This window comes from Cherax quadricarinatus, chromosome 9 (genome assembly GCF_038502225.1).
Source record: "Cherax quadricarinatus isolate ZL_2023a chromosome 9, ASM3850222v1, whole genome shotgun sequence".
NCBI classification, from domain to species: Eukaryota; Metazoa; Arthropoda; class Malacostraca; order Decapoda; family Parastacidae; genus Cherax; species Cherax quadricarinatus.
The window spans coordinates 13,295,462-13,315,821 of NC_091300.1; the positions used below are offsets into that span (position 1 = coordinate 13,295,462).

At 38.4% G+C, this 20,360-nt stretch overlaps 1 protein-coding gene across 3 annotated transcripts in view; it reads left to right on the forward strand.

The window, feature by feature from the left end:
* LOC128686230 (BCAS3 microtubule associated cell migration factor-like) overlaps window positions 1-20,360 on the forward strand; it is a 98,332-nt gene that overhangs the window by 50,249 nt on the left and 27,723 nt on the right. For all 3 annotated transcript variants that reach the window (XM_070083246.1, XM_053773074.2, XM_070083247.1), the window contains exons 7-10: window positions 4,954-5,079; window positions 5,919-6,167; window positions 6,700-6,839; window positions 19,213-19,427. In XM_070083246.1, coding sequence (XP_069939347.1) covers window positions 4,954-5,079; window positions 5,919-6,167; window positions 6,700-6,839; window positions 19,213-19,427 — 730 coding nt within the window. The remainder of the gene's footprint in view (window positions 1-4,953; window positions 5,080-5,918; window positions 6,168-6,699; window positions 6,840-19,212; window positions 19,428-20,360) is intronic.

A 20,360-nucleotide genomic window follows, 5' to 3' on the forward strand; every position in this document is an offset into this window, starting at 1 on the left:
AAACTTTTTTTTATTTTGTTGTGCAAAAGGAATGCAGTTTACAGTGGTACCTTGTCTTAGGAGTTTAATCCGTTCCATGACCTAGCTTGTAACTCAATTTGCTCATATATCAAATCAATTTTCCTCATTGAAATTAATTGAACTGCCATTAATCCATTCCAGCCCCCAAAAAACCACCCCAGGGGCAGGAGAAAATTATTATTATTATCACACTGGCCGATTCCCACTAAGGCAGGGTGGCCCGAAAAAGAAAAAAACTTTCACCATCATTCACTCCATCACTGTCTTGCCAGAAGGGTGCTTTACACTACAGTTTTTAAACTGCAACATTAACACCCCTCCTTCAGAGTGCAGGCACTGTACTTCCCATCTCCAGGACTCAAGTCCGGCCTGCCGGTTTCCCTGAATCCCTTCATAAATGTTACTTTGCTCACACTCCAACAGCACGTCAAGTATTAAAAACCATTTGTCTCCATTCACTCCTATCCAACCCGCTCCCGCAGGCCTGCTGGAAGTCCAAGCCCCTCGCACACAAAACCTCCTTTACCCCCTCCCTCCAACCCTTCCTAGGCCGACCCCTACCCCGCCTTCCTTCCACTACAGACTGATACACTCTTGAAGTCATTCTGTTTCGCTCCATTCTCTCTACATGTCCGAACCACCTCAACAACCCTTCCTCAGCCCTCTGGACAACAGTTTTGGTAATCCCGCACCTCCTCCTAACTTCCAAACTACGAATTCTCTGCATTATATTCACACCACACATTGCCCTCAGACATGACATCTCCACTGCCTCCAGCCTTCTCCTCGCTGCAACATTCATCACCCACGCTTCACACCCATATAAGAGCGTTGGTAAAACTATACTCTCATACATTCCCCTCTTTGCCTCCAAGGACAAAGTTCTTTGTCTCCACAGACTCCTAAGTGCACCACTCACTCTTTTTCCCTCATCAATTCTATGATTCACCTCATCTTTCATAGACCCATCCGCTGACACGTCCACTCCCAAAATATCTGAATACGTTCACCTCCTCCATACTCTCTCCCTCCAATCTGATATTCAATCTTTCATCACCTAATCTTTTTGTTATCCTCATAACCTTACTCTTTCCTGTATTCACCTTTAATTTTCTTCTTTTGCACACCCTACCAAATTCATCCACCAATCTCTGCAGCTTCTCTTCAGAATCTCCCAAGAGCACAGTGTCATCAGCAAAGAGCAGCTGTGACAACTCCCACTTTGTGTGTGATTCTTTATCTTTTAACTCCACGCTAATATCAACTCTGTGGCTTATTTATCTATCATAATTGATCTGATATGACATATTAAACACTGTAAATAACATAGAAACACAATATATACTCTAGAATGAATAAAATAGGCTATAATATGGCGAGTGTCCAGGACCAGTCCTAGCATATAAAATGATTACCGTTCCTTCCTATAACGTAAGAGAAAATGGAGTTTTTGAGAGGCTAACTGCACTAGATCACTAGTGCAGTGATATATGAATAACCCGGAAGTAAGTTATTGACTTATTTCATGAAGCCCACCATTTATTATTGACCAGGAATCATAAAAAAATGATTGTTCTACAATTGGCTTGTGGAATATTGGAAATATTCTAAATATTTTGAGATTTGTGTGGGAATAAAGGGCAAGTTATTTTGCACATGTCAGAAACTTTGCAACTTCACTTTTTTGCAGAATAACTAAAGATAATTACATTATTACCTCCAGTGAGAACATCGCACTAGCATTGTTTTATAAGTACCAAGTCCCAAAACCACCGTTCGTTGTGCCATTTAGGTCGGGGTTATTGCCAGATGTCATTTTCAGTAAAAATTTTTTTCAGTAAATACTTTTTTTCGCACGTAACTTGGATTTTGGCTTGCAACTCAAAGCAAAAAATCGACCGAGTAATGGCTCATAACTCGGAAAACTCATAAGTTGGGGCACTCGTGAGTCAAGGTACCACTGTACTTGAGTGAAAGTGGGATGTGCCATTGCTATGCGTGACAGCCAACATCAGACACATGATTTAAGACTAGATATTTTTTCAGTTGAACTAGCAGTGTTTAAATTCACACAATAGGTTTTGATGAGGTAGTGTGATTATCTGGGGTTTACAGGGATGCAACCCCCTGTTCGTTAATGAGGTTTTCCTTTTGCTCTTTCATTGTGCAGATCTTGGGCTTTATTTTTATGGACACTGACAAACCACATTCTTCCAAATTTCTTATTATATTTCATCCTTCTTTCTCAGTTTAAGTCTGGTACAGCTCTTCAAGCAGAACTTTCTCTACACACTTATGTACTTGAAAATTATTATTCCTCACTTTTAACATTTCCTGAATCCTTATATTTCTTCATTCATAAAGAACACAGCAGTGCCTTTTACAAGTTTTATCATGCATCTACTGTACATTGTGTCAGCTATGTTACATGAACTTATCTCTGTTTCTTGTCATCAACCCCCCCCCCCTCCTATTACTGCTGTTTCTTGTCATCAACCCCCCCCTATTACTGCTGTTTCTTGTCATCAACCCCCCCTCCTATTACTGCTAGTGTATTTTGACCCTCCCCCTCCCCTATACACATGTACTCTCTCTCTCTCTCTCTCTGTCTCTGTCTCTCTCTCTCTCTCTCTCTCTCTCTCTCTCTCTCTCTCTCTCTCTCTCTCTCTCTCTCTCTTTTTTTACACAGGGTTTGACAAGGTTAGGTTAAGGATCCCTAGCTTTATTGACAAGCTATTGACAAGTTAAGGATTCCTACCTTTATTGGCAGGCTAAGAGCTGTTACCTACATCAGCTCATTTGAAAGCATTTTTATTGTCATGAAACATACAAGTAGGGAACAGGATGAAGTTGGAACCATCTGTGGGCCAGCATTTTCATTTGATCAACTGACTTTATCTCGTTGACATCATTATGCTGTATAAATGTGTTCCATACTCGAGCCATCCTGGGTATGACTCGGGTATGGAACACATTTGTACAGCATAATGATGTCAACGAGATAAAGTCAGTTGATCAAATGAAAATGCTGGCCCACAGATGGCTCCAACTTCATCCTGTTCCCTACTTGTATGTTTCATGACAATAAAAATGCTTTCAAATGAGCTGATGTAGGTAACAGCTCTTAGCTTGCCAATAAAGGTAGGAATCCTTAACTTGTCAATAGCTTGTCAATAAAGCTAGGGATCCTTAACCTTGTCAAACCCTGTGTAAAAAAAAAAAAGGAGATAGAGATATCTCTCTCTATCTCTCTCTCATTTTTTTTACACAGGATTTTACAAGGTTCCTAACTTTGTTTACATGCTAAGAGCTGTTACCTACATCATCTCATTCAAAAGCCCCACCTCCCTCCCTCCCTTCCCCTCTCTCATGTTATTTTTATTTTTTTTTTATTATCACACTGGCCGATTCCCACCAAGGCAGGGTGGCCCGAAAAAGAAAAACTTTCACCATCATTCACTCCATCACTGTCTTGCCAGAAGGGTGCTTTACACTACAGTTTTTAAACTGCAACATTAACACCCCTCCTTCAGAGTGCAGGCACTGTACTTCCCATCTCCAGGACTCAAATCCAGCCTGCCGGTTTCCCTGGACCCCTTCATAAATGTTACTTTTCTCACACTCCAACAGCATGTCAAGTATTAAAAACCATTTGTCTCCATTCACTCCTATCAAACACGCTCACGCATGCCTGCTGGAAGTCCAAGCCCCTCGCACACAAAACCTCCTTTACCCCCTCCCTCCAACCTTTCCTAGGCCGACCCCTACCCCGCCTTCCTTCCACTACAGACTGATACACTCTTGAAGTCACTCTGTTTCGCTCCATTCTCTCTACATGTCCAAACCACCTCAACAACCCTTCCTCAGCCCTCTGGACAACAGTTTTGGTAATCCCGCACCTCCTCCTAACTTCCAAACTACGAATTCTCTGCATTATATTCACACCACACATTGCCCTCAGACATGACATCTCCACTGCCTCCAGCCTTCTCCTTGCTGCAGCATTCATCACCCATGCTTTACACCCATATAAGAGCGTTGGTAAAACTATACTCTCATACATTCCCCTCTTTGCCTCCAAGGACAAAGTTCTTTGTCTCCACAGACTCCTAAGTGCACCACTCACCCTTTTCCCCTCATCAATTCTATGATTCACCTCATCTTTCATAGACCCATACGCTGACACGTCCACTCCCATATATCTGAATACATTCACCTCCTCCATACTCTCTCCCTCCAATCTGATATCCAATCTTTCATCACCTAATCTTTTTGTTATCCTCATTACCTTACTCTTTCCTGTATTCACTTTTAATTTTCTTCTTTTGCACACCCTACCAAATTCATCCACCAATCTCTGCAACTTCTCTTTAGAATCTCCCAAGAGCACAGTGTCATCAGCAAAGAGCAACTGTGACAACTCCCACTTTGTGTGATTCTTTATCTTTTAACTCCATGCCTCTTGCCAAGACCCTCGCATTTACTTCTCTTACAATCCCATCTATAAATATATTAAACAACCACGGTGACATCACACATCCTTGTCTAAGGCCTACTTTTACTGGAAAATAATTTCCCTCTTTCCTACATACTCTAACTTGAGCCTCACTATCCTCGTAAAAACTCTTCACTGCTTTCAGTAACCTACCTCCTACACCATACACCTGCAACATCTGCCACATTGCCTCCCTATCCACCCTGTCATATGCCTTTTCCAAATCCATAAATGCCACAAAGACCTCTTTAGCCTTATCTAAATACTGTTCACTTATATGTTTCACTCTCATGTTGTGCTGTACAAACATGTTCCAGACATAAATATTCCTAGGAGTAAATTATCTCTCTCCCTGCCCCCTTCCCTCTCCCTTCTCCATATTTAATATGTTCTATAAATTAATCAGGATAACCAAACGTTAATTTTTCATCCACCAGGGTCTCAAAGAACTAAGTGAGAGTGTTGCATCCAATCTGATGGGTCAACGGGTAGGGTCCCCAGCCCAGCAGACCCCACCGATGAACCTTCCTACACCGGGTGTAGTAACAGTCATTGACACACAAGTATGATTTTTAGAATTTTGTTTTTATTTTGTATTGTTGGACTATAAATAGCTATCCCATTTTAAAATATCTTATGTGTTCGTTGTTTGTTTATTTTCTTATTTTCAGTAACATCATTTCTGGATATCTTTAGAATTTTTCTTCTCATTGATCTGTACTGATTATAACCTTACTCACTTTTTTTCAAACATAGTGAGATGAATAAAAAATATCACCATCCAGTATTGACCCACCTAACTTTAGCCTCCTCATTCCTCTATAATGGTATGGCCTCGACTTTCCAGCTTGCAAAACTCATTGCCAGCTTAACCAGTTTTCTGTCATGCCTCAGCAACACGTCAGATGCCATAGTCTTCCCATTGCCACTCACGTCTCTTTAATAAATAAACTATTACTTCCTCAGATGCTTCCTGCATCACCTCTAATGCTCCTATCTTGCTTCCTCTCATCTCAAAGACGAGGTCATCTCAGCAACTTTCTTTTTCTACTTGACTTACTCTTTTCATCTCTAATAACTTGAATTTATATTCATTTCTGCATATACTTTTCACCTTCACTTTCCAGTCTGTCCTTTCAGTCTGTTCGGCAGACTTTAATGACTCTTCATTTTATATTTCTCTTGCTTCAGTTTAGGGAAAGTATACCTTATTGCTTCCTTGAACAGAGAGATTTCTGTAAAATGTCTAGTCTGAAATAACATTGGAACAACAGTATAGATACTGAAGAATAGTAATTTATGTATGATTTTTTGTAGTGTATTTTCTCTCTTCTGTATTGATTGTTTATGTAATTTAATATTGAAATGTTATATAGTAATTAAAGCTTGTACTTTGACACAGATGGTGGGCTCGGGTGAGATAAGTCTTATGAGTAGTGGCACAGCTAATGGCATCGTTGCTCACTTTTCTGCCCATCATGGAGCTCCAATTGTGGCTCTCAGCTTTGATCCAACAGGAATGTTGCTCCTTACAGCTGATAAACAGGGTCACAACTTTCACCTCTTCCGCTTGCAGCCTCATCCTCTGTCTGCTGCTCAATCTGCTGTTCATCATCTTTACACACTACATCGAGGAGATACCACAGCAAAGGTGAAGGGGCAGAATTACTTGAGGCATGTTATATTTGCAATTGGAAATGTGGAGGAAAATATATAATGAAAATTGTGTTTGTTTAGTGGTTGAGTGTAACTACAAGATATGATAATCTTTGTTTAGTTTTGGGGCTTTTGTCATGAAACCGGTGACTTGAAGCTGGTACCACACCTTTTGTCAGTATAATCTAATTACAAAACAGTTATATTAAATTCATGTTTATCAAGAACAGAGATTTGAAAGTTAAAGAATTAGCCTTATGTTGGTTGTATCTTATCCTTTATACCTACTTGGTTATATAAATATTTTACTGTGATACTGTAAGCTGAAAATGGCAGTTGGGGGTCTTCTTGAATTAATGTAATCTTGATTTCATAGTAGGAAAAGAATGTGTTGTTGGTGTTTTTTAGGACAAGTGATTTTTGTGACATAAAGGATATCTTTAATGAACAAAGGAATTTTATTTTAGTTTTTATTATAGTTTGTCTTTTTTTCATATTGACTTATTCATGAAATATTTATTTTTCAGGTTACTGACATATCATTTTCCCTCGACTCACGTTGGGTTGCTGTATCAACTCATCGAGGAACTACACATGTTTTTCCCATAACTCCTTATGGGGGAAATATTGGAGTTCGTACACACACCTCAAACTGTGTAGTTAATAGGTAAGATAATAGGGTGGTGTGAGTGAATGTTCAATTCACTGATCATCAGAGGTTTCAGTTCATGTTGAAAAATGTTTCTGAATAATTTTGAAATGCTGAATTCAAATCTGCACTTAGTTTTGCTGTAACACACAGTTTCTGTGAAATAGAATGCCACGGTAAGTGATTTCCATAAGACATAGACGTCACGAAGAGTTATCAGGGAAACTTGACAATCATTTTGATAGTTGACTGATAGCAGGGAAACCTGATGATCAATTTGATGGTCTGCTATTGCTGGACACTGGTGTGGGACAGCAATACCAAATACCAGTGAAAAAAATTGAAAACCACGATATAAATATGTTTGTATAACTATGGAAATTTCTGTTATATTGGTTATGCATATCTTTCTTCTTTCTTTCAACACACTGGCCACATCCCACCGAGATGGGGTGGCCCTAAAAAAAAAACGAAAGTTTCTCCTTTTACCTTTAGTAATATATACAGGAGAAGGGGTTACTAACCCCTTGCTCCTAGCATTTTAGTTGACTCTTACAACACGCATGGCTTATGGAGGAAGAATTCTGTTCCACTTCCCCATGGAGATATGTTTAAATAAACAAGAACAAGAACTAGTAAGAAAAATAGAAAACACAGAAGGGTCTGTATATATATGCTTGTACATGCATGTGTAGTGTGACCTTTATGTAAGTAGAAGTAGCAAGACCTACCTGCATGTTTATGAGACAAAAAAGACACCAGCAATCCTATCATCATGTAAAACAATTACAGGCTTTCATTTTATACTCATTTGGCATGACAGTAGTACCTCCCTGGGCAGTTGCTGTCTACCAACCTACTACCTAGGGGTTGTGCATATGTATATTGAATTTACAGCAAGAACGATTAGTTTGTCATTGTATACACTATCCTTATCCATATTATAGTACCTGTGGTTGTTAGGTAATGTATATATTGTGGTTCTTCAGCCATACAAAGTCAAAATGCAGTGGACCCCCGGTTAACGATATTTTTTCACTCCAGAAGTATGTTCAGGTGCCAGTACTGACCGAATTTGTTCCCATAAGGAATATTGTGAAGTAGATTAGTCCATTTCAGACCCCCAAACATACACGTACAAACGCACTTACATAAATACACTTACATAATTGGTCGCATTCGGAGGTGATCGTTATGCGGGGGTCCACTGTATTGATTATAAGATTTCAAAAAACCTTAAGTGAAGGAGACTAAACAAGCTCAAATTTGTGATCATTGCTTCACTGTCAGAGGGTTAACCCTTTAACTGTTTTGGACGTATATATAATCTTACAAGCCAGTGTTTCAGACGTATATATATTCAGACGAAAGCTGGTAGGCCCACATGTGAGAGAATGGGTTGGTGTGGTCAGTGTGCACTGTATAAAAAAAAGTCCTGCAGCACGCAGTGCATAATGAGAAAAAAAACTGATCGTTTTTTGGATTAAAATGCCGACTTTGAGGTGTATTATCGTATAGTATTTATGGTTGTATTCTCATTTTCTTGGTCTCATATGATAGAATGGAAAACATATTACAGAAATAGAGATGATTTTGACTAGTTTCACGATGTGAAGGACCTTGAAATTGAGCTCAAAGTAGCAGAAATGTTCGGTTTTTACCAATATTCAAGAGTAAGCAAATCACACCACACGTCCAATACATGTCAACTGGGGAGTCTAATATTCTTTCACTAGTGCACTAATATTATTTATACCATTTTTACAATAATGCAGTAGTCTGCATAACAGTAAATCTTCTATTTGTTGTGTGAATAAAAAATCAAAATAGAAAGCAAGAGTAATATAAGAGGGGCCTGGAGACATGATTAATGAACAGAGGATATGTTATTTTAGTGCCAAGAATGTCTGCATTGTTTATTCTGGACCTTATTTTGAAATTGGCATTTTTTTATTTGCATGAAATTGGCTAAATTGCCAATTTCTGACCACTTTATTGGGTAGTTGAAATCGGTAATTCCACAAGTTTTCAATCAAATTTCATACTTTTGGTGTCATTAGCATTGGAAAAAGATTCTCTATCATAAGAAAAAATAATTTTTTTTTCCAAAAATTTTGCGACATAGTGTGACAGTTTGAGAAATGGGCTTGTGACAGTCAGAGGGTTAAATCAACTACAGTAAGGCCCTGCTTTACGGCGTTTCACTTTGTGGCGTTCCGCTAATACGGACATTTCAAATTATGACCAAAACTCACTATGCAGCTCCCCCCACCTGACTTTCTAATACGGTCACTGCGCCCCACCCGGTTTGTTTACATTCTCCATGAGCTCCGTAAGCTCCACGTCTCTCCTTTATGTCTGGAAACTCCAAAATTTCAAGTGTTTTTAAAAGTTATTTCATATTTTATATTCTTCTTTCAACAAACCGGCTGTATGTATACCTGTACTACCTAAATAAACTTACACACTGTGCTGGCGTGCAGGTACACATTAAAATCAATAAGAGTGTCTTATTGATTTTAATGTGTCTCGAGATGCCATATTAGTAATAATATGTCTCGAGACACCATATAAGTAATAATAATAATAATAATAATAATAATAATAATAATAATAATAATCACCGAGTCTCATTAAATGTCTTATGTTAAGTTAATATACACATTTTCATTAATCCCTCCATGATATTTTTTCAAAATTACATAATAAACATGATATGTAACATATAAAGATGATAAATACACCCCACAGTAGAATAAATAAACACAAATATGAGATCTGGTAGCCAGACGACTTGTACGAGTGACGGCAAGAATAATGTTTTCTCTAGTCCAACATCAGAGAAAATGTGTTACTGGGGGGTAACTATAGAAAATTATTCCTTTCGTATACCTTCACTCAGAGCGTCATTTCTTCTAAAAATGGTGTTACATGAGAATGGGAGTGTTCCTCATTATTCTACCGTATCAACATAGAGACAACTTGTACACAAACCAGACATGTTCGCCTGGTTTGTTTATATAACTCTGCGCCTGTCCTCATGTACTTATTCTCTCTCTCGTTTATTTGTTTTATCTCATTTACTTACCTCTGACCCTACATTAAGACTACAAATATTTTAAGGTAAGTAATGAGTGAACTGGATATGCATTTTATTGCTCTGGGACGGTTAAATGTCATAGAATACTATGTGTGGGTGGGATAGCCTGGTATGGTAGCCTGGTTGGCTACCATACATACCACACTTGATTTCTTACAATAAATACAGTGGACCCCCACCTTACGATGGCATTGCATTACGTTAAATCTGCCATATGATACATTTTAAAGCAAAAATTTTGCCTCACCTCACGCTAAAAAACTCGCCTTATGTGATTCGTCTGGGACGCGTCCCACGTGTGGCCTCAGCACCAGTGTTTACAAGCCAGCCAGTGTGGTCGCATCCACGCATACATTCGGTACATTTCACCTTTTCCCAGTGTTTTTTTTGTGCTTGTCACTGCAAAATAAGTTACCATGGGCCCCAAGAAAGCTTCTAGTGCCAAGCCTGTGGTAAAAAGGATGAGAATTATTATGGAAATTAAGAAAGATTTTGAAGGGTTTGGGGCTAACTTTGAGAAGCCTATGCCAGTTGTGGAATCCATTGTGCCTGCTTCAAAGATTAAGGAAATGTGTGCAAAGTGGGTTGAAGTGCAAACCTTTATGGATGAAAGTCACCCTAACACAGCTATTGGAAGCCGTGCTGGTGACTATTACAATGACAATGTTCTGGTCCATTTTAGGCAAATCTTAAAGGAACGGGAGGTACAGACCTCTATGGAGAGATTTGTTGTGCGACAGAGGTCCAGTGACTCTCAAGCTGGTCCTAGTGGCATTAAAAGAAGAAGGGAAGTAACCCCGGAAAAGGACTTACTACCTCAAGTCCTAATGGAAGGGGATTCCCCTTCTAAACAATAACTTCCACACTCTCCCCTCCTCCCATCCCATCAATCATCACCAGATCTTCAATAAAGGCAAGATGTATTCTATTGTTAATAAGTAGTAATTGTGCATGTCTTCTTCAGTGTGTGTGTCAACAAGTCGGCCGTCTCCCACCGAGGCAGGGTGACCCAAAAAAGAAAGAAAATCCCCAAAAAGAAAATACTTTCATCATCATTCAACACTTTCACCACACTCGCACATTATCACTGTTTTTGCAGAGGTGCTCAGAATACAACAGTCTAGAAGCATACACATATGAAGATACACAACATATCCCTCCAAACTGCCAATATCCCAAAACCCCTCCTTTAAAGTGCAGGCATTGTACTTCCCATTTCCAGGACTCAAGTCCGACTATATGAAAATAACCGGTTTCCCTGAATCCCTTCACTAAATATTACCCTGCTCACACTCCAACGATCTGTTTGTGTGTATTAAAATTAATATTTCATGTGGTAAAAGTTATTTTTTTTTCATACTTTGGGGTGTCTTGCACGGATTAATTTGATTTTCATTATTTCTTATGGGGAAAATTAATTCGCCTTACGATAATTTCGACTTACGATGAGCTCTCAGGAATGGATTAATATTGTAAGGCGGGGGTCCGTTGTACTACTCATCTCACCCTAGATTAAGACTACAAATATTTTAAAGTAAGTAACGAGCGTACTATATGTGTATTTTACTTTTTTATTGTTTTTTAGTACATATCTAGTTCTATTGCTAACTTAATATATGTTAGTGTAAATTTGTTATCTGGTATTTATAAGTATTTATAAGTGGAAAAAAAGGGTGTTCCACTTTAAGGTGATTTCCGCTTTACGGCAGTAGCCTGGAACCTAACCTGTCGTATAAGTGGGGCCCTACTCTATTGACATGCCTCTGAAAAGACACTAATGGAGTGAATGATGATGAAAGCATTTCTTCTTTTTCTGGGTAACACTGCCTTGGTGGGAAATGACTGATGTGTTAAAACAAAATACTGCCACAAAAAGATCACATAATTGTAATAGAAAGTCATACAGCCCTATAAATTGAGAGGTGCTATAAAAAATGGGACACAACCAGAATATGCAATGGTACATAAAACAAAAATTCTTAAGAGCCATGCCATAAATTGGCTACTATATCTAAGTAATATAAATTATAAAAGAAAAACTGAAAATGCTGGAGACTTCCTTGTTGGTGGATAAGGATGATAGGCAGAGAAGAAAGATCATGATAACCACATATGTATAAAATCTTTAAACAATATAAGAAAATAAAATATTATCTTGCATTTTTGTCACTATCACTATGGAAAACAAGAGGCCATTATTGCAATATAAAAATAATGATACTGAAAGGACCCTATAAAACATTTTATAAATAAAGTGGTAGATAGCTAGAATGAGATCCAAGACGTAGTGTGGTAGCATGTGCTACAACCACTGGAAACTTCAAAATTATATTAGAATACCATACAACAAACTAAACTGAAGATAGGACACCATGAGTATATATTTTTTTTTTCAACAAACCGGCCACATCCCACCAAGGCAGGGTGGTCCAAAAAGAAAAACGAAAGTTTCTCTTTTTAAATTTAGTAATTTATACAGGAGAAGGGGTTACTAGCCCCTTGCCCCCGGCATTTTAGTCGCCTCTTACAACACACATGGCTTACCGAGGAAGAATTCTGTTCCACTTCCCCATGGAGATAAGAGGAAATAAACAAGAACAAGAACTAGAAAGAAAATAGCAGAAAACCCAGAGGGGTGTGTACATATATGCTTGTACATGTATGTGTAGTGTGACCTAAGTGTAAGTAGAAGTAGCAAGATGTACCTGAAATCTTGCATGTTTATGAGACAGAAAAAAGGACACCAGCAATCCTACCATCATGTAAAACAATTACAGGCTTTCGTTTTACACTCACTTGGCAGGACGGTAGTACCTCCCTGGGCGGTTGCTGTCTACCAACCTACTACCTAGGATGAGTATATATAGCTCTGTAATTTTTACTACATGGAACCTCGGTACTTGAGCAGCTCCCTACTCAAACAATTTGGTATTCGAACACTGTTTGGTAAAATAAATCACTCAGTCAATCATTTGCTCGGCACTCGGCCAAACAAACATGACCTGTCAGAACTTCACCATACACTATTTTGTATTTCTTCGGATTTTTTGGCATTTTTTTATATTGCACAAATAAGTCACCGTGGGGCCTAAGAAGATTAGTGATAACAGCCACCAAAAAACATAATTAGTTTGGAAAAATTTGTTTGGTACTCTAACAGATAGGCACTCGAACAGCCTTCTGGAATGAATTAAGTTTGAGTTCCGGGGTTCCACTGTACTACAACAAAACAAATAAATAATTACAAGTAGGTAATTAAAAATAAATAAGTACATTTACACCACAAAGTGAAGTAAATATATTTGTTTAGGCACCTTAATGATTTGAGTTACTTAATCTGTGGTAATTAGATCATACTGAGTGTGACTTAGCCTTCAGCAACTTGTAAATGGTCGTTTTACCATTGGCCATCTAGCAGCCCTATCAACTCATACTTTTGGCATGTATAAATCTTGCCAGAACAATAGAAGAACTACACAGACACATGATTGGCAACATTAGGCAGCAGGCAGCCTTGCCCACTTTCTCAAAGATCCTCCTCAGTAACTCTCGGTGCTGTTTTGCCATCACCTGCAGATCTTATCCGTTGTTTACCATTTTACTGTAAGACAAGTTGTTCTCTGCACATAACATGCAGTTACATACTACTTCAAACACCCAAGTACAGTGGACCCCCGCATAACGATTACCTCCGAATGCGACCAATTATGTAAGTGTATTTAAGTAAGTGCGTTTGTATGTGTATGTTTGGGGGTCTGAAATGGACTAATCTACTTCACAATATTTCTTATGGGAACAAATTCGGTCAGTACTGGCACCTGAACATACTTCTGGAGTGAAAAAATATCGTTAACCGGGGGTCCACTGTACTTGGTCCTTGCCTGATAAATGATACTATGAAGCCAAGGGTTGTCTCACTGCTGCATTTGCCAACCTTTTTTTTTTACTGATGTGGACAATGTATACTCTTGTTCCAACACTATCAAATCTTCTCTTTTTCAGTTCTCATGCACTCATTAACCTATACCTGCAGTAACTTTCTTTGATTTACAATAAAATCCATTGGCCACCATCAGGTATTTCCCTTTTCTATTTATAAAGATTATTTTCATCAGTACTCTGCTATAATTTAGTTTTATAATGCTCTCCAAGAACATTGTGTTGCAGCTACCCTTTTTTTAAATAACATGTCTGTGTTTCTTCTTTAACATTTTTAATTATTATTATTATAATCGAAACTAAGTGCTAAACTCACATGGGTCATACAGCACTGATTTCCATTTTTTAGAAGCATTATTGCCTTCAGAACAAGAAATTCAGCTTGGTGTGCTATGTTAACACTTTCAGGGTCGGCAGGCCCTCTTCTAAACTTGTTCTCAGGGTCAGAAATTTAAAAAAAAAAAAAAAAAAATTTTCTTATGAAATGATAGAGAATCTTTTCCCAATCATAATGACACCAAAAGTATGATGGAAAACTTATGGAATTATGCTCTTGCGAAGTTAGTGATCTCGACAATGTTTACGCATTGGCGATTTAGCCCACTTTGAGCCCTATTTTTGGTCAATTCCAATGTACCAGTCGACAAAAATCATCACTATTTCGCTAGAACTCCATTTTTTTCTATTGAAAGAGTACTAGAAACCACCCATTTAGTGATTTCAACTATCCAATAAAGTGGTCAGAAATTGGCAATTTTGCCAATTTCACACATGTCAGAAGATGCCAGTTTTCAAATAGGGTCCAGAATAAACAAGACAGACATTCCTGGCACTAAAATAACATTTTTTCTGTTTATTAGTCATGTCCCCAGGCCTATCTTACATTTCTTTTGCTTTGCACTTTGAATTTTTATTCTCACAAAAAATAGAAGATTTACTGTTATGCAGACTACTGCTTTAGTGTAGAAATGGTATAAATAATATCAGCGCACTTTTTTTTTTTTTTTTTTTTTAACAAGTCGGCCGTCTCTCACCAAGGCAGGGTGAGCCAAAAAAGAAAGAAAATCCCCAAAAAGAAAATACTTTCATCATCATTCAACACTTTCACCACACTCGCACATTATCACTGTTTTTGCAGAGGTGCTCAGAATACAACAGTTTAGAAGCATACACATATAAAGATACACAACATATCCCTCCAAACTGCCAATATCCCAAACCCCTCCTTTAAAGTGCAGGCATTGTACTTCCCATTTCCAGGACTCAAGTCCGACTATATGAAAATAACCGGTTTCCCTGAATCCCTTCACTAAATATTACCCTGCTCACACTCCAACAGATCGTCAGGTCCCAAGTGCCATTCGTCCCCATTCACTCCTATCTAACACGCTCATGCACGCTTGCTGGAATTCCAAGCCCCTTGCCCACAAAACCTCCTTTACCCCCTCTCTCCAACCCTTTCGAGGACGACCCCTACCTCGCCTTCCTTCCCCTATAGATTTATATGCTTTCCATGTCATTCAACTTTGATCCATTCTCTCTAAATGACCAAACCACCTCAACAACCCCTCTTCTGCCCTCTGACTAATACTTTTATTAACTCCACACCTTTTCCTAATTTCCACACTCCGAATTTTCTGCATAATATTTACACCACACATTGCCCTTAAACAGAACATCTCCACTGCCTCCAACCGTCTCCTCGCTGCTGCATTTACCACCCAAGCTTCACACCCATATAAGAGTGTTGGTACTACTATACTTTCATACATTCCCTTCTTTGCCTCCATAGATAACGTTTTTTGACTCCACATATACCTCAACGCACCACTCACCTTTTTTCCCTCATTAATTCTATGATTAACCTCATCCTTCATAAATCCATCTGCCGACACGTCAACTCCCAAGTACCTGAAAACATTCAGTTCTTCCATACTCCTCCTCCCCAATTTGATATCCAATTTTTCTTTATCTAAATCATTTGATACCCTCATCACCTTACTCTTTTCTATGTTCACTTTCAACTTTCTACCTTTACACACATTCCCAAACTCATCCACTAACCTTTGCAATTTTTCTTTAGAATCTCCCATAAGCACAGTATCATCAGCAAAAAGTAACTGTGTCAATTCCCATTTTGAATTTGATTCCCCAAAATTTAATCCCACCCCTCTCCCGTACACCCTAGCATTAACTTCCTTTACAACCCTATCTATAAATATATTAAACAACCATGGTGACATTACACATCCCTGTCTAAGACCTACTTTTACTGGGAAGTAGTCTCCCTCTCTTCTACACACCCTAACCTGAGCCTCACTATCCTCATGAAAACTCTTTACAGTATTTAGTAACTTACCACCTATTCCATATACTTGCAACATCTGCCACATTGCTCCTCTATCCACTCTATCATATGCCTTTTCTAAATCCATAAATGCAATAAAAACTTCCCTACCTTTATCTAAATACTGTTCACATATATGCTTCAATGTAAACACTTGATCTACACATCCCCTACCCACTCTGAAACCTCCTTGCTCATCCGCAACCCTACAATCTGTCTTACCTCTAATTCTTTCAATTATAACCCTACCGTACACTTTTCCTGGTATACTCAGTAAACTTATTCCTCTATAATTTTTACAGTCTCTTTTGTCCCCTTTCCCTTCATATAAAGGGACTATACATGCTCTCCGCCAATCCCTAGGTACCTTCTCCTCTTTCATACATTTATTAAACAAAAGTACCAACCACTCCAACACTATATCCCCCCTGCTTTTAACATTCTGTCATGATCCCATCAGTTCCAGCTGCTTTACCCCCTTTCATTCTACGTAATGCCTCACGTACCTCCCCCACACTTACATTCTGCTCTTCTTCACTCCTAAAAGATGGTATACCTCCCTGACCAGTGCATGAAATTACTGCCTCTCTTTCTTCCTTAACATTTAAAGGTCCTCAAAATATTCTCGCCATCTACCTAATACCTCCATCTCCCCATCTACTAACTCCCCTACTCTGTTTTTAACTGACAAATCCATACTTTCCCTAGGCTTTCTTAACTTGTTTAACTCACTCCAAAATTTTTTTTTATTTTCATTAAAATTTCTTGACAGTGCCTCTCCCACTCTATCATCTGCTCTCCTTTTGCACTCTCTCACCACTCTCTTTACCTTTCTTTTACTCTCCATATACTCTGCTCTTCTTATAACACTTCTGCTTTGTAAAAACCTCTCATAAGCTAACTTTTTCTCTTTTATCACACCCTTTACTTCATCATTCCACCAATCACTCCTCTTTCCTCCTGCCCCCACCCTCCTATAACCACAAACTTCTGCCCCAGATTCTAATACTGCATTTTTAAAATTATTCCAACCCTCTTCAACCCCCCCACTACTCATCTTTGCACTAGCCCACCTTTCTGCCAATAGTCGCTTATATCTCACCCGAACTTCCTCCTCCCTTAGTTTATACACTTTCACCTCCCTCTTATTTGTTGTTGCCACCTTCCTCTTTTCCCATCTACCTCTTACTCTAACTGTAGCTACAACTAAATAATGATCCGATATATCAGTTGCCCCTCTATAAACATGTACATCCTGGAGCCTACCCATCAACCTTTTATCCACCAATACATAATTTAATAAACTACTTTCATTATGTGCTACATCATACCTTGTATATTTATTTATCCTCTTTTTCATAAAATATGTATTACTTATTACCAAATCTCTTTCTACACATAGCTCAATTAAAGGCTCCCCATTTACATTTACCCCTGGCACCCCAAATTTACCTACTACTCCCTCCATAACATTTTTACCCACTTTAGCATTGAAATCCCCAACCACCATTACTCTCACACTTGATTCAAAACTCCCCTTGCATTCACTCAACATTTCCCAAAATGTCTCTCTCTCCTCTACACTTCTCTCTTCTCCAGGTGCATACACGCTTATTATAACCCACTTTTCACATCCAATCTTTATTTTACTCCACATAATCCTTGAATTAATACATTTATAGTCCCTCTTTTCCTGCCATAGCTTATCCTTCAACATTATTGCTACTCCTTCTTTAGCTCTAACTCTATTTGAAACCCCTGACCTAATCCCATTTATTCCTCTCCATTGAAACTCTCCCAACCCCTTCAGCTTTGTTTCACTTAAAGCCAGGACATCCAGCTTCTTCTCATTCATAACATCCACAATCATCTCTTTCTTATCATTTGCACAACATCCACACACATTCAGACTTCCCACTTTGACAATTTTCTTCTTCTTATTCTTTTTAGTAATCTTTACAGGAAAAGGGGTTACTAGCCCATTGTTCCCGGCATTTTAGTTGACTTTTACAACACACATGGCTTACGGCGGAAAGATTCTTATTCCACTTCCCCATGGATATAAAAGGAAAAGTAATAAGACCAAGAACTATTAAGATAAAATCAAAGAAAACTCAGATGAGTGTGTATAAATAAATGTGTACATGTATGTGTAGTGTGACCTAAGTGTAAGTAGAAGTAGCAAGACATACCTGTAATCTTGCATATTTATGAGACAGACAAAAGACATCAGCAATCCTACCATCATGTAAAACAATCACAGGCTTTCGTTTTACACTCACTTGGCATGACGGTAGTACCTCCCTGGGTGGTTGCTGTCTACCAACCTTAAATCAGCGCGCTTGTGAAAGAATATTACACTCACCAGTTGACGTGCATTGGACGCATGGCTTGATTTGTTTACTTTTGAACTTTGGCAAAAATTGAACATTTCTGCTACTTTGAGCTCAATTTCAAAGGTACTTTTCATTGTGAAACCAGTCAAAATCATCTGCATTTCCATAATACGTCTTCCATTCTATAAAATGAGACCAGGAAAATTAGAATAGAACCATAAATAGCATATGAAAATGCACTGCAAAGTCACTGTTTTGATTGTGAAACCAATCAAAATCATCTCCATTTCCATAATATGTCTTCCATTCTATAAAATGAGACCAGGAAAACTAGAATAGAACCATAAATAACATATGAAAATACACTGCAAAGTCGCTGTTTTAAAGCAAAAACACAGTCAGAGTTTTTTTTTTTTCTCATTATGCACTGTGTGCTGCAGGATTTTTTTTATATTGTGCACACTGACCACATAGACCCATTCTTTCATATGTAGGCCTATCAGCTTTCTCTTGCTAGATTTGAAGGCGCTAGAATTTATGCGTACTAGTACGGCACCAACCCTGGCATGCAAGCTGTACTAGTACGGCACCAACCCTGGCATGCAAGCTGTTCTAGTATGGCACCAACCCTGAAAGGGTTAAATGTGTTCTTTGTTTTTATTTTGACAGGTTAAGTCGTTTTCATCGCAGTGCAGGTCTCGATGATACTCCTTCATCAGGACGCAACTCACCAGTACTTTCAGCATCACCCAGTTCCTCAAAATTTGTTTTTGAAGTAAGCCCCAATTTGGCTTATCCTAATCCACGGTACCCGCCTTATCCTACACCAACCATCATCAAACCTCTTGTACAACTTAGACAGCCTCTACTGCAAAATCTCATTGGTGAGTAATTTAAAAAATTATTCATGTACATGTATCAGGACAGCAGTACTGTACATACTTGTATTTATTTATTTATTTTTTTCCAACAAACCGGCCGCATCCCACCAAGGCAGGGTGGCCCAAAAAGAAAAACAAAAGTTTCTCTTTTTAAATTTATTAATTTATACAGGAGAAGGGGTTACTAGCCCCTTGCTCCTGGCATTTTAGTCGCCTCTTACAGCATGCATGGCTTACGGAGGAAGAATTCTGTTCTACTTTCCCATGGAGATAAGAGGAAATAAACAAGAACAAGAACTAGAAAGAAAATAGAAGAAAACCCAGAGGGGTGTGCATATATATGCTTGTACATGTATGTGTAGTGTGACCTTAGTGTAAGTAGAAGTAGCAAGACATACCTGAAATCTTGCATGAGACAGAAAAAAGACACCAGCAATCCTACCATCATGTAAAACAATTACAGGTTTCCGTTTTACATTCACTTGGCAGGACGGTGGTACCTCCCTGGGCAGTTGCTGTCTACCAACCTACTACCTATAACTTGCATTTATATTTAGTAATATTCTTCAAGTTCACATCATTTGTCTAAGATGTGAACTATAGTTGCACTCCACTTCTGATGATAAGTTGGAAAAGCTATATTGCTGTACTGCATATGGTAAAGATACTCTATGGCTTTTGATTTTTATATTTCTAAAGGATAATTAGAGAATTCCTCTACATATTGACTGAAATCATACAATGCAAGTATACGTTTTTAAAAGAAAGTTTTCCATTGAAATTGGCCAGGGTTGCAGTCGGATGACTATTTGTGGAACCAGATTTTTATTTTCTTGAAGAGGTTTCTTGGTGTATATGCAATAATTCAACAGTGAGTAAGCAAACACCACACTTGCTAAACACATAAGGCAACAGCTGGGAAGCTTTTCCTAATCA